This window comes from Mastomys coucha, unplaced genomic scaffold (assembly GCF_008632895.1).
Source record: "Mastomys coucha isolate ucsf_1 unplaced genomic scaffold, UCSF_Mcou_1 pScaffold23, whole genome shotgun sequence".
Classification (NCBI taxonomy): domain Eukaryota; kingdom Metazoa; phylum Chordata; class Mammalia; order Rodentia; family Muridae; genus Mastomys; species Mastomys coucha.
The window spans coordinates 117581590-117596806 of record NW_022196906.1 but is presented as its reverse complement, the minus strand read 5'-3'; the positions used below and the strand labels follow the sequence as shown (position 1 = coordinate 117596806).

At 43.6% G+C, this 15217-nt stretch overlaps 1 protein-coding gene across 2 annotated transcripts in view; it reads right to left on the bottom strand.

The window, feature by feature from the left end:
- Lars2 (leucyl-tRNA synthetase 2, mitochondrial) overlaps positions 1 to 15217 on the bottom strand; it is a 96678-nt gene that overhangs the window by 18640 nt on the left and 62821 nt on the right. For both annotated transcript variants that reach the window (XM_031345758.1, XM_031345759.1), the window contains 4 exons: positions 11101 to 11216; positions 6658 to 6941; positions 4945 to 5043; positions 1474 to 1611 (listed from right to left, as the gene is read on the bottom strand). In XM_031345758.1, the coding sequence (XP_031201618.1) occupies positions 1474 to 1611; positions 4945 to 5043; positions 6658 to 6941; positions 11101 to 11216 (637 nt within the window). The remainder of the gene's footprint in view (positions 1 to 1473; positions 1612 to 4944; positions 5044 to 6657; positions 6942 to 11100; positions 11217 to 15217) is intronic.

Here is a 15217-nt window from a genome sequence, read left to right as displayed (position 1 = left end):
CTTATCAAAAAAAGATGAAATAGAGATAGGCCAAGAATGAGGAAACATTGGCAATGCATACAATAAAAAAAATTAGTATGAAAAAATCTTCAGAGGTGAAGAGCCCCTTTGCTGCTGTGGCTATATAATCCAGTTCTGCAATGGAAATTCCAGTCCACACAATGGGATGCTGCTCAGCCAGGAAACAGAAGGATGTACCATGCTAAATTTCAATAGAACATGTGCTATATGATCCTAATCACAGAAGGTCAGTGCAGGGAAGAAAATTGAACTGGATGTTTTCCACGCAAGCCTCATGAACTGAGTTTAGTTCCCAAAACCTAAGGGTGGAAAAGGAAACTGATTCCACAAACTTGTCCTCTGACCTCCACACGCATGCTGTGACACACAAGCCCCTCCTCGCAATCATCCACACATATAATAATAATAATAATAATAATAATAATAATAATAATAATAATAAATGCAGTAGTCAGGAGTGATACATTTATAAAAAAATTAGTAGTTAAAATTTGCCATGGGAATTATCTTGGGGAGGGATGGTGGGAAAAGGAGTGATATGACTGGCAAGGGGCATCCTGTAATATATTGTTCTACTTCCCATACTGAGGTGGGGAGCATGAATGTTCATTTACTTTTTATCTTTTGGTTCTTAGAGACAGGGTATAGTGATAATTTAGTCATTAATTTTGGTTTCTTTAAAAAAAACACAGCAATATTAGATAAAGTATTAAAAGAATGTTTTTGTTTTAATCCCAGATGTGGGATATGGGGCTGTTTCGTAGAATCTAACTATGATTTGCCTCATGCTCTGGCAGGGATGTGATTTTTGCCAGCTGCATATAGTTTCTGTGACTCTGTGACATTTGGAATTTTGGGGACCTTTCAGAGGGTCTAGAAATGCCGGGGCCCTGAGATTGTCTTTCCATATAGCCTAAAGTTCACTATGCAGTCAAGGCTAGCCTCAAGTTTGCAACCATCCTCCTATGTTTGCCTCCTGAGTGCTAGGATTACAAAAGTATACAAACTTTTCTTCCATCTTTTGAATGTTATGAGGAACACATTATAAACCAACAGGAGAAAAACTGTCAATGGATTTACAATGCTATCTCCTGCTATGATACACAAGTGTTAGAGTGATGTATTAGAGAAGGATTCAGCCAAGCTTAGAGGTACAGTACACCCAGAGTGACAAGTGTGTGAGATGCTTCAGGAAGACATAATATCACAATGCTCCTCTTTCCTCCACAAGTAAAAACCTCAAATTACTTAACAGACAGATGCAGTGAAAGCTGGATCTCACACCAAATGATTAAGAGGTTTGTGTAAATGGTCCTCAAATTATAAAGACCTACAATGGCCTCTAGAGCATATATGAAAAACAGATTTTTTTTTTGTATACACATATTATCTTAACTCCCAACAGATACCTGTTTCTGGTCACTGCTTGTGAATGGGACTACGAATGCTCACCTGTGCTTCATCATCTTTTGACTGTGGCAGAAATGACTGAAGAATCGTGCATAGAACAAGTGCATGACAGCATGCTCTTTCCCTCCAATGTACAGATCCACAGGCATCCAGAAGTCTGCCAGGGCTGAGCCGAAAGGACTGCAAGAAAGATAAGCGGGCATTTTAATGCCTTCTTTGCCACAACTGTATAAATTAGACCTATTGCAATTTGCTCATCCCTTGAGAATAACTAATGTCAGAAAAAAATGACCTTCTTTTAATAAAAGAAAAATGTATACAATAAGTGAGAAAAGGAGAAGTGTTGACTATGGACCACAGCCATCCTCTGATCTCTGTGCATGGTTCAAGGTACATGTACACACACACACACACACACACACACACACACACACACACACACTAAACAGATGTAATAAAAATGTAATTTTTGAGCCAGATGGTGGTGGTACACACCTTTAATCCCAGCACTTAGAAGGCAGAGCAGGCGGATCTCTGAGTTCAAGACCAATCTGGTTTACAGAGCAAGTTCCAGGACAGCCAGGGCTACACAGAAAAACCCTGTCTCTAAAAAAGAAAAAAAAAATAATTTTTGAATAAAACAAGAAAAAGAGAAAAAGATACCAGCAACAAAGCATCTCTGTGGGATGCTTATTTGAATGGCTAGCTTTAACTTTTAGTATGATTAGGACAATTGAGAATTTTTAAATTTTCACCAATAGAGGGCAATAGTAGCATTTACAATAGAAACTAGCATGATATTAAATGTTCATTTTAAAACAGAAATCAATCTTATTTTTAAAGTGCTTTCAAATAGCCAGCAAGAGTCCAAATATGGCTTACCGAAGGAGTGAAATTTATTTAGGGCCTGTCATAAAATATCCCAGTAACTCCCTCATTTACTAGATGCATTGTGACCAACATGCATACCAAAGGTCAGATTTCCTCCTACTCCTGTCCCCTAATGTATAGAGGGGAAGGACTCGCCAGATCATCTATTTGTTGGCTGCTGCCTTGGGAAAGAGCCACTGTGGCTGGGGAATAGGCCTCCATGTTCCCAAGGCAACCCTCCATTCCAAGTTAACTGAGGGGCTTTTGCTTTGAAGGATCTGTGCGCTCTGGCTTTAAAATTTCAGTTTTCTCCCCAATGCCACAAAGTATTTTCCTGTAGCATGCTCTTGGCTGACCAGTTCTGAAATAGAAACAGAAACTGCTGGTGGCAGGTCAGGAAGCCTGGCCAAGCAGTGTACCTATTAGCATAGGCCTCTTTGCAGTTACAATTGTGCTAGTACTCTTGAAATTAAAAATTAAAAAAAAGGCAAAAGAAGGTCACCCAAATCAACCAAACAAATGAATAAATAAATTTCTAACTACCTTTTCTTTTTCTTTATGAAAAAAAAAATAGTTTCTTAAAGAAATTCAACTGCTGCTGGGCATGATAGCATAGAACTTTAATGCCCAAACCTGGAAAGCCAAGACAGGCTGATCTCTGTGAGTTCAGTGCCAGCCTGGTCTAGATAGCAAGTTCCAGGACAACCCCAATTACACAGTGAGGCCCTGTCACAGTGAGGCCCTGTCTCAAATAAAAAAAGAATTATAAGTATATAAATGAATTCAACTGCTGCTCTGGGCAACAGTAAAGCTAAAGTTAAGGGTGGTATGTAGCTCACAAACAAGTTCAGGATAAATGACATTAACTATTCAATTTATGTTCTACCTAGGACACCACTCTGGAAGACTCAAGACAATGCTGGATCTGGGGGCAACATGCCAGGTGATGTGTGAAGCTGTGCTGTTCACAAAGGGGCTATGCAGGGCTCAGGACCGCTGCGACACAGCCTGAGAAGGGAATTGTCCCTCACACTCATCTATGGCTCACGTGGAGCTGCTCTGGAGTTCCCAATCTCCTTGCATCTTTCCATTTACTCAGGATCCCACTAATTTCTGAAATGAACACATTATGAAGCCACAACTCTGCTGCTCAGAATGTGGCTTGAGCATCTGTCTAACCAGAAATATGCTACCGTGCTGCTAATCCAGAATAGGAGAGTGCTTTCTTTGCTTGTTTTTGACAAAGGATATGATTGTGTAGAACAAGACCCTTGAGCACACAGCCTCCTGCCTCAGTCTCCAGTGCTGGAGCTACAGGTGTGCACCACCAGGCCCAGAATGGAAGCCCTTCACAGGTGGATAATACAGCTCCCGGGTATTTCTTTCATGCTCAAGAGCAACCTGCTAAGGTCTGAAAGCAGAGTGTGTTTTCCTGGCTCTGGAAATTTTCTTTAGCTCCCATCCTAGCTTTACTTGGCTACCAATTGCTCTCTTTTCTGTTCCTGCCTTGTCCAAGAAACAGACAGAAAAGTCAAACAGCACTTGAAAGTTTATCATGAAAAACCAGTGGTCTTAGCCTCAGTTCTCCCTGCACCCCAGGCTTGAACCTTAGCCACTTTTGTTTTTTTAAAGTCAGGGTCTCACTGTGTAGCACCCAGACGCTTGGAACTCAATAGTTAAACAGACAGATTTTGAATTCATAGACATCCACCTCCGTCTGCCTGAGTGTGGGGATTAAAGATATTATCACACCTGGTTACCTATTCATTTTTAATTCTGTTCATCTTCATCCTTCCTCTTCTCTCTCTCTTCCCACCCCTCTCTTTGACATGGGGTCTTGTGTAGCCCAGGCTGGCCTTGATCTCTTGATTTTCCAGTTCCTGCCTCCTGAATGCTGGGATTATACACATGTACCAATACTCTTGGCTTCCGCTCTTACTTCAATTATTTAACAATGTTTATACTCATTACTGATTTGTACTTTAGGAGATTTATTGACTATGTGTGGTACGAGTCTAAGCTGCTTAGCTCTCCCCAACTGTCCTGTCCCTCTTTAGTCCATGTCAGGCATCCCTACTGTCCCTACCGTTCCACAGTATAGGGTGTTCACATCTTCCTTTAGCTGTTTTTTCAATTTGTATTATAAATGGGATTTACTGGGCTGAGCAATCTAAATTAATAAGTAATATACTCATACTAAAATAGCCTTTTCTCTGGTACTCTAAGCTTCACCAAGCTGAGAGCCTGGCATGAAGTGCACAGCTGACCAACACTAGCCACCACTGTGTGTACTTGGGCTACTCTGGCCCAGCCCCTGGTCTCCATCTACTTCCAGAAGAAGAAAAGGATAGCAGCAGCATGAAGGTGCACCTGCCTCCTTGGGTTCTGAGTGGACATGTGCATTGCATTCTTCCCACAGCCTTGCTGAGGCATTGAAAGCTTTGCTATGGTCTAGGCTCCTCTGAATCCATCGTGTGCCAGTTACACATACACATGATGTGGGTGTTTGCTCTGCCAGCTCAGCTCCCCTCTCTGTCCCACCCAGGCATGTTCCCAGCACCTCCCTTGCATATTTAACTCCATCTTGGTTTTGCTTCCTGAAGGATGAAGGAAGTGCTATCTGTTACACAGTAGGAACATTACCTATGAGTATTGTGAGGATCAGTGTATCTGAGGTAGTACCAAGCGGAATCCACAAAGGTGTCCATGGTGTCCGTTTCTCTCTTGGCTGATCCCTTGCACCTGAGAAAAGAAATTTATCAATTTGCTTTTTTATTCTAGGTTTCAGTGCACTTTCCTACCAGCTGTACTTGGGAGATGTTGGGCCTCCCAATATTTCACTTTGAGCAGCGTAAGTTTGAGTGAGGGTGCTCTTAGAGAGCAAGGAGAGGAGGAAAGGAGTCTCCAAAAGGAACTTTCCATTCACTAAGCACATAAGAGCTGCAGTCTGTTTTCAGTTTACAGAGGAAAAGAAGGGCTGTGTGTTACATCCCTCATTTGTTAGGCAGTCCACACTGACTCTATGAATATTACAGAAGGAATCAGCCCCCCACCCCACCTCAGGTCAGATGACCAAACCGGGCCTCGCACCTGCATTTTAGTCAGGAGGCCTGGGCATGGTGGGATTCCTTAGGGCAGGAGCTGTCAAAGAAGTTCCTAGGGAATCCTGTGTGCCACCAGAGAGAGGTGCCAATCTCCACAGCAATTCTCTAAAGTAAAGCCAGGCCTTTATTTGGATTACATCTTACTTCTTATGATAAACAGTATTTGGGGAAGTGACTGGATGATAAGTCACCTTCTTTTTCTTGCCCAACTTGGGGAACACCGAGGAGAACAGACCCACTACCCAGAAGCAATTACATCTGCCTGACACTCATTGTGCTCACTTCCATCAATGTGGCCTTGGGCCTGGATGGTCGGGAAGAGGTGTGGAGGCAGATGATGGGCATGAGGTCACCAGGTTGGGCTAGATAGGAGCAGTGCAATCTGGGGCAGCAGAATAGGGTCAAAGGTGTTACAGATGCTGTGTCATTGGTTTCCCAGAATACCAGAGAATTATGAAGCCAAGCCCCGCTGTTCAGGAGAGAGTGAGGTTTCACAGAGGTTCAGAGACAGGCCCAAGGCCATAGAATGCACAAAGTAAATATATAAAGACTCCTCAGCTGGACCCAAGGCTTCTGTCTATATCTCTGTGCTGTCCTGTTTGGCTGTATTAGCTTGGTGGCTCACAGCCCTATGTTTACCAAACTCAATCAGGGAGTGAAGTCACCTCTGAGGCCTGAGCTCTACCCTCCAGAAATTCCGTGGTTCTGTGAAGAAGCCATATTCCCACGCAAAGCTGCAACGTTGTACTGAAAGTGAAAACTCCTTCACAGAGGGAAAAAGAAAAGAACTAGCTTGATGCTAGTCAGCTGCTAACAGCATCATAAAAACCTTATTTGAGGCACTCTACTGATCCTCTAGAAAAACCCAATCTCACTCTGAAGTGAGGAAAGAGGAGAGAAGGTTGGTGTGCTTCAGCAAGGTAAGGAATGAACACACTACTGTCTTTCCCATACTCCTTGGCAGTATCCATACAGGATACTTGCTTTGTACTGGCCAACCATAGCAGGGAAGAAATACCTTTCACACTTCTAGGAAGTCCTGTGGAGTAGAAATGGCAGACAGTGTGGTATGATGAAAACCTGTCTTCCCTCCATTGGATCAGTGTTTCAGGCCCCTCTACAGAGCCTAGGCCAGATTCTCAAAGGTTCCAATACAGCTTTGATATTCCTTTTAGGCTGGTGAAGAAGGAAGCATTTAGCATCCAGTGAGGGATATCCAAGACACCTCAGAGTGCTGGCTATGGCTCCTTACCTTGGGCAAGAGCAGTTCACCCACTCCAAAGCTGAGGCCAGGGGGGAACCTCCTGTGCCTGTTAAAGATGTGATGCTGGGCAAAGTCACAGGCAAGTCTTGCAGTGGCACAGGCACAGGGCCACAGGCTGGGCAGTGAACAATGGGGATTGGTGTGCCCCAGTAGCGCTGCCTCGAGATCAGCCAGTCTTTCAGCTTGTTACTTGTCACGTGTCCACCCACTCTCATCCCACGGGCTTTCTGAGTCAGGGCTACAAAAGCATCCTGCCGGGTCATACCTGTAAACTGGAAGTGAAGAGAACTGTAAGAAACTCTGCCCCTGCTCAGCACCCTGGACCACTGCAGCAACGTGTGATGTTCATACCTGTCTGGTTCTGTGTCGGGCCACATCAGGAATCCCCTGAACCCTGGATGCATTTATCTTTATGGGTGGGTCTTTTCCTCCTCAGGGCAACACTAAAAATCACATTTTGCAACTGCATTGATAGAAAAGTTTAAGGGGTTTTTGTTTGTTTACAATTTAAAAATTATTTATGTGTATAGGTGTTTTATCTTCATGTATTTCTCTGCGCCATGCTGGGGTATATTGTGTGAAGGTGTGTCTCTGTATATTCAATTGTTAATTCTGGTTTGGCAAAGAGCTAATGGCCCATCGCTGGCCTCATATTTTGTAAATATTTGTTCCTTACTCACTTGCCTAAGGCAATCTTAGAATTGTATCTACTTGGTTTTAATAAAAAGTTGATGGTGGGGGCAGGGGGACAGATATGGAATGGGGGGCTGGTGGAAGGGTAACTGGGAAGTGGGATATCATTTGAGATGTAATTGAATGGAATGATTAATAATTAAAAAAAAAAGAGTTGATGGCCAATAGCTGGGCAGGAAGTGAAAGGTGGAACTTCTGGGCAGAGGAACTCTGGGAGAAGAATTGAGAAGTGGAAAGATTCAACCAGCGGACACTAGGTGAACGGATGGACCAGAGCAAAGCAGAGCGGTAGACCTGGCCACATGGTAGGATATAGTGCCAGGACTTTGGGTTAGAGTAGTTGAGAGACTGTCCAGCAAAAGGCCTAAGCTTTAAAATATTAATAAGCCTCTGTGTCATTATTTATATCACTGGTGGGTTCAAGGTAGTTTTGGTAGTACCATATTTGTGCCTTGTGCCCGTGGAGGTCAGAAGAGGGTGACAGATCTCCTGGAACTAGAGTTACAGATGGTTGTGAGATGCGATGTAGGTGCTGGGTATTGAACCTGGATCTCCTGGAGGAACAGTATTCTCAACTGCTGAGCCATTTCTCCATCTCTACTTCCAAATTTTAAAGACATTAAAATAGTTCCAGGAGTTTTGAGAAACAATGTTGGCCATGGGCACTGTGCCCATTGTATGTGGTGGGCAGCTGGCCCCAGTTCTGTGGCCCTCCCTTTCTGTCATGTCCTGGCTCCATACCTATCAGTGTCTAACTACCAGATAATCACTAAGATGTCTAATTACCAGTAAAGAGCTGCACAATATGCACTTCCTCTTAGAGAAAAAAAAATATCCAGAGGAAAAAAGTTCAATGTTATATCTTAAGGCAAGCAAGTGGGGCAGATCTGCCTCAGCTTGAAGAAACAAACCATTCTTATATTTAAATATTCCCATTTCACAGACAACAGGCAGAACACTGCTAGTCTAAAGGTGGAGTGTTCTCCTCACTGATACTCTCCAGAAACCAAACTAATTAGATGAAGTGAGCTGTAAGGCTTGCTAACACTCAGAACGTGGGCTCCTAAGATCAGTCCTATTGTATGTCAGGCCTCAGAAACACAATGACAAATGTAATCTGTTCATATCCTCAAGGAGCTAGTCACAAGACATGTCATTAAAAGGGACTTCAGACATGTTTAACAAAGTAACCTTCTTACTAGTGGTGTAGAGTCTTCTTAGAGTTTATTGTAAAGGGGTGGCTATGCTCTGGGAGAGAGGTTCTCCAGTCTGTACTCCTGATATCATATAGTTATAATACAAAGCACTATGTGCTTTCTTCAAAGTCTGTCTTCTCATGCACCACTGTCCTCTGCTCTAGAAGCTCATGAAGGAAAACAGCCTTGCACCACCCTTCTCCAACCCCTCAGTGACCTCATTTGGTTGAGTATTCAGCAAAGAGAAAGGGGATAACTCAAGGCTACCTGAAGCTATCTGAAAGCAAATGCAGAGGATACATAACACTTGGAGTCCCATCCAGAGGAATAGAGGCCTCTCTGGGACTCAGAGAGACAGCCTAGTTTTAGCCATGGATATCTCCTTCCTCACTTCTCAGCCCTGAAGTTCCCTTGTAGATCCCTAGGGTTGGCTCTGCCCTATTCTCCAGTAGGCCTGCATAAATGAGGACCAAGAAAAAAAAGACTTTAATATCTTAGAATATTATTTATATTTGGAGATACAAACATGAAGCCACAAACCATTCTCTTGTAGATAGAAGTCTTTATTCTCTTGTAGTTAAAAGGATGTATAGATAGATGAAATAGATAGATAGATAGATAGATAGATAGATAGATAGATAGATAGATAGATAGATAGATAGGCAGGCAGGCAGGCAGGCAGGCAGGCAGGCAGGCAGGCAGGCAGGCAGGCAGGCAGGCAGGCAGGCAGATAGATGGTAGAGACAGACAGACAGAAAGATAGACAGAAACAGAGAGGAAGACAGAAAAGACAGGATACCCTTATAGCTAAGTGGTTCCAAACCTGAAACATCTGGGTCTTCAGGTATACTAGAACCAGAACCAGGGGGGTGATCAGTAGGTCCTTCTTTGGGATTCATGATTGGACTGATGGAAGACTACATGCTGAGCCAGCAGGTCCCAGATTAGGACTTATGTTCAAATCTCCTGGGGAGCTGTAACTCCTGATGTCTACCACTCATGTATTCACTATCATCCATCATTTGGTTGCAATATCTGGGGTAAGATTCAACCATTAGATTGTTAGTTTGTCATGTCTCTTAAGACAAGGGTCTCACACAGCTCAGGCTGGTCTCAAACTCTATGTAGCCCAATATAGCCTTGAACTCCTAAACTTCCTATCTCACTTCCCAAATGTTAGGATTATAGGTGTGAATCAGCATACATTTCTTCCAAGTGCCAATATTTTAAAGCAGTTTCTGAGTGTTTCCACTGTGTTGTCAAGTTTAAAAATGAGCACTCCAAGCCAATGCTCTCAAGTTTTAACATGCATAGAAATCACTCAGGGATCTTGTGTGACTAGGGTAGGGCTGGGAGTCACAGAGCCATTAATCTAGGCACCAGACTTTCAGCAGCAAGGCTCTAAGCCAGTGATTCTCAACAGTGGTTCCTGGACCAGCAGGAGCAGCAGCACCACCACAACCACCACTAGCACTACCAGCAATACTAGCACCAGCATCAGTACCACCAGCAGCAGCAACACTGTGCAAATTTTCTGGGAACAGAACTCTTGGGAAGAGTCAGGATATGTATTGCTACACAATGTTTTAACAAGGCCAGAATGATTCTGATACATGCTCAAGTTTGAGACTCACTGCTTTCAGTCACTTCCCACTTTAGCCTCCCATCCCCAAACAGCCTCTCCCACCAGTTTCTGGTTCATGTAGCTGGTCTTTTTTTGTCCCCCTCCATTTCACCCCCATTCACCACCTATCACTAGATAGGAGAGAGAGAAGAATGAAGGAGAGGGGAAAGAGAGATAGAGCTCCTTGAATCTAATTTCTTTCCTTTTGTTTCTTCTTTGAGCACAACTACTAACAACTGCCACTGAATGACCAACAGCTACTCACCCCACCTATCAGGGCTCTAGCATTTATATACTCTCTGAAAAGTTTCCAGAATTTGAAATGTCACACAATCACAGAAACTATCTACAGCTGGCAAAACCATGCCTCTGTTACAGGATGAGACAAGTCATAGTCAGCTGCTTTTGACAGTCCAAAACAACCCCACATCCCTACACCTGGGATTAAAATGAAAGCACAGACTTATAAAATCTATGTATTTTTTTTAAGAAACAAAAATTCCAAAATTGTTACTACAGGTTCAGTTCAGCACAGCTGGAGTTCACATCTTGCCAAATATACCAAATCAAATAAGAGATAACCTTGTTTAAACATTGAGCGTTTATATAAGGGTCTGTAAACTTTAGTTAAACTAAACAGTCTGTAAACTCAAGTTAAACTTGAGATGTAAACAGCAAATAATCTGGAGCGAACCATCATCTTGCCCAGGAAGAAGAGTCAGCTTTTCACCTCTTTAAGAAGCTAAACATTCTTTGGAAAGATCATTTCTCAAGCAAGATTCTCAAACGAAGTTGTCTACAAGGCCACTGGGGTGAGGGAGAGTGGAAGGGTGAACTGGGATAGGGCTCTGTAAGAGTACATCTCATCACATCAATCTCAGGGTCTTGTAAATCTCAGGCACAGGCCAGAGCACCAACCTCAGCAGATCCACTCAGTCTCTCTGTGCCATCTGGGGAAGTGTCAATGACCTCAGAGTAGGACAGGCCCAGAGCTTGGGCTAGTCTGGCGTCCTCTGAGCTGGTGCTGGGGATTCCTATTGAGAGGGGAAAAATACAAAACATCAACTCTTCTTAAGTGCTTAAAAGAAAGAATCATGCAACACTGACATGCGGCGTTAAGCTTCTTAGAGAGTCCCTTTTGCCTCAGAAGACAGAAAGCCATATCAAACTCACTAGATAATATGACATAGCCTTAGAGAACCTGACACCCTAACAACTGTTCACATTGTTGGAATTATTTTCCTTGGGTCTTCCCTCTGGTTTTCCTCTTCCTCCTCCTCCTCCTCCTCCTCTTCTTCCTCCTCCTCCTCTTCTTCCTCCTCCTCCTCCTCTTCCTTCTCCTCCTCCTCTTCCTTCTTCTTTTTTTAAGACAGAGTTTCTCTGTATAACCCTGGCTGTCCTGGAACTCACTCTGCAGACCAGGCTGGCCTCAAACTCAGAAATCTGCCTGCCTCTGCCTCCCAAAGTGCTGGGATTAAAGGCATGTGCCACCACTGCCCAGCTGGTTTTCTTCTTAAAAACATAGTTGCAACCCTAAAATCTACCATCCATGCCACGGAAACTATATATTACAAGTATGAGGAGAGCCTCTTGAATCCACCCCAGTAGCTTCCTGGTGGGAAGCAGTACTGGCTCCAATGGCATTTTAATTCCCTAGAAAGATCCCCCAAGTCTGGACATTGAAAGCTGGCATTGGAGTCTATGCTGTGTCCCTGAGAATACCAGAACATTCTGAACATGCATTTATTCTTCAACCCACACATATCTCCAGGAAATGAGGTGGGGCACAAGAAAATCACCCAGAGGGGTAGGACCCACTGTTCTGGCTTCAGCTGAGCGAGCACAGAAGCAGGCCTTGGTGATTGGTTCTGTAGGACAGGGTTCTGAGTGTGGTGCTGCTGTTGACAAAATGGGCTGTTCTGACCATGGTGGCACAGGGAGTATTCTACCCTATCCTGGCTTCTTTCCAGACCACTTTCTCAGTGGGGACAGAAAACATATCTCCTGGTGTGGGCTGGTCTGATGCTGCTTGTATTCTAATGCTAAACACTAGTTTCTCAAGATGAGTTTTCCCCACAAGCAAATCCTCACATACAGCAAGTGATGCTATGTGAACATTGTTCCCCAATTTAACTGGTCAATAAAGGACTAGAGCCTGTGAGAGGGCAATGAAAGGAGAAAGGTAGGACTTGAGGATTGAGTGAAGGGGTTATAGGTAAAGGGAGAGGAAGAAGACAGAGGTGGAAGAGGCCGCCATGAGATGAGATGGACCTTGAGCATGTGGCCAGGAGAAACAGCATGTAACAAGGGGCAAATAACTGGAGAATAAGTTAGGATAGCTCCAAATCTGCCCCATCTAGGCTTATGGTTTGGAAATAAAATACCTGGATTGTGTGTCTTTTATACAGGCTAGCTAGGATTATAAATTCATCCCATAATCTCCTAAATTGGTCAAATGTCGCCTGGTGCTGACATCTCTCTCATGGAAAATGTTGACATACATGCGGAAGGTTACACAAGAAGGCTAATCCAGCTCTTCTGCAAAACAGTCCAGAGGGGTGGCTTCAGGTGCAGGGACTGTAAGTTCTATAGCAGTGCAAGCTGCATGCTTGGTTGGGGCGTAGTATGTGAAGGTTATGTTGGTATTATTCAATTAAATCTGTACCAGCAGAGAGCTGAGTAATGGCCAGATTTTAGTATTGCTATTCTTATGAGAGAGGGTCTCTGGGAGTAGCAGCAGAGGTACAGGAAGATTTGCCAGCAGGACTTGGAGAAGGTTAGAGAGGGTCTCTGGGAGTGAGAGAGAGGTAACGGGCCATGTGGTGGGACATGGACTAGAAGACTTGAGTTAATTAAGTTAGATGAGCTAGCTGGGAGGTAGCCCAAGCTAAGGCCTAAGCTATAATAAAATTTATTAAGTCTCTGTGTCGTTATTCAAATGCTTGTGGGTCCAGAAAGTTTGGCAATAGTGTTTCCAACTGTGTTGTGACAGAAAACACAAAGTAAAGCAAATGACTGTCAGTGGATGGGACTGGGAGGTATGGATGCAGGATAATAGCAAACCATTCCAATAGGTATTTACAGGCACAGCACAGAGTCAAAGGTTATTTGCCAGATTCTGATGTCCTGCTTAGGGTGACTCGGTGATACTCAAAGCACACACTGACTGAAGGGACTCTAGCTAGCCTAAGGTAAACATAGCTCTGGCAGGCCTTGCCCTTCTCCCCATCCCCTCTACCTTGATAAAAACCATTAGATTATATTCCTAAAGCTAGCCACTAAAGTCTGTTCCCTTATTTGTCCACTTCCTCCTCCTAAGGCTGATTATCAAGGTCTAGCTATCAAAGTATTGAAGTCCAGCAATCAAAAGTCCCCTTTGGAACACCTAATTAACATGCCCAATTAAAATTAAACACCTCGTAGTAACACGGGGTTTCCCCTTTTACTTTATAAACCACCATTTCCTATGGGCCACATCTGTCTCTCTGCTCTCTATCCAGAGGCAGTCCTTTGTCCCCCCCCCCCCCCCCCCCCGGACAAATACCCCTCCCCCCTCCCTTGTTCCCTTCCCTTTCTCCCTTTTCCTCTGTCTCCTGTCTTTTCTCTAATTAACTCTGTCTGTTTAAAACTTCTTACTAATTATAAAAGTATGGTTGTAATGGTCAGATATGACCTGAGTGCTCACTGACAGCTTTCTGCTTTGACATCTCTTCAAAATACTTCCTTCATCAGAACTGACCAGCCGCCATTTTAATAGGAACTGTTGCAGCAGCACAGGAAGGGCATTGCCGTGCAGGCTGCTGCTCCCACAAGAAAGCAGATCAGAGAGGTGCATAGATGTGTCCCGAAGGCAAATTTTGGACAGGGCTATCATTAGGTACTTATCCTTTGTTCTCTTTCTGCCCCAGGACAAGAGATGAGTATTACTCATAAATAAGGTTGCCAATGACAAAGTGTCTCTCAGGTGCCTCTGTATACTGTTTCATGATCCTTTCTTAAAGAGCTCAGATTAGCCTCCTCCACAATTCCAAAACCCAGCCCACAAGGATCATATGTGCTTGGAACTCCCATCGCTGCCCCTGCCGGTAGTTTGGTGAATTTTATTTTGTTTGGTTTGATTTTGCTAAGATAGGATCTTACTATACAGCCTAGGCTGACTTCAAACTCAAGACCCCCTCCTCAATGCTGGGACTAGATGCCTGAATTACTATACCTGGCTTGGAGTTTGAAATTAGATTTTTGGTCTATGTTGTATCATCCCCATATCATGTATCTAAGTATTTAAAAACTAACTAATGATGCATGAGCCTAAGCTTTCTAAATTCTCAATAGCAACCAGGATGACATGAAATTCCTAATATGCTTTCCTTTAAAAAAAAAAAGGTAAAATTTCTTTCTTTATTTATTTCTTATTAATGTGTGTATGTGTGTAGGCACGTGTGGAGGTTTGGAAGATCACGTTCAGAATTAGGTTCCAGGAACTCCACTCAGGTTGCCAGGCTTGAGTTTGCAAGGATTCTTACACATTGAGCTGCCTTGCCATCCCCTCCCCTCCCCACCACACCCATACACTTTCAAATACACAGTTGTTGTTTGTTTGCTTGCTTTTGTTTTTAATGATGTGGCTTTGCTATGTTTTCCAGGCATTAAACTTGTGCTATGGGACTGGAGAGACAGCTCAGAAGCTAAATGAATTGTTCTTCTTATAGAAGAATTGGGTTTAGTTCCCAATACCCACAGGACAGCTTAAAGCTATTTGTAGCTCCAGTTCCAGAAGATCTGATTCCTTCTGACCTCTACAGGCACAGGCACATACATAGTAGTCAGGCAAAACACTCATACATAAAAAAACATATTTAAGCCGGGCAGTGGTGGTGCATGCCTTTAATACCAGCACTCAGGAGGCAGAGGCAGAGGCAGGCGGATTTCTGAGTTCGAGGCCAGCCTGGTCTACAGAGTGAGTTCCAGGACAGCCAGGGCTATACAGAGAAACCCTGTCTCAAAAAAACAAAAACTATATATATATATATATATA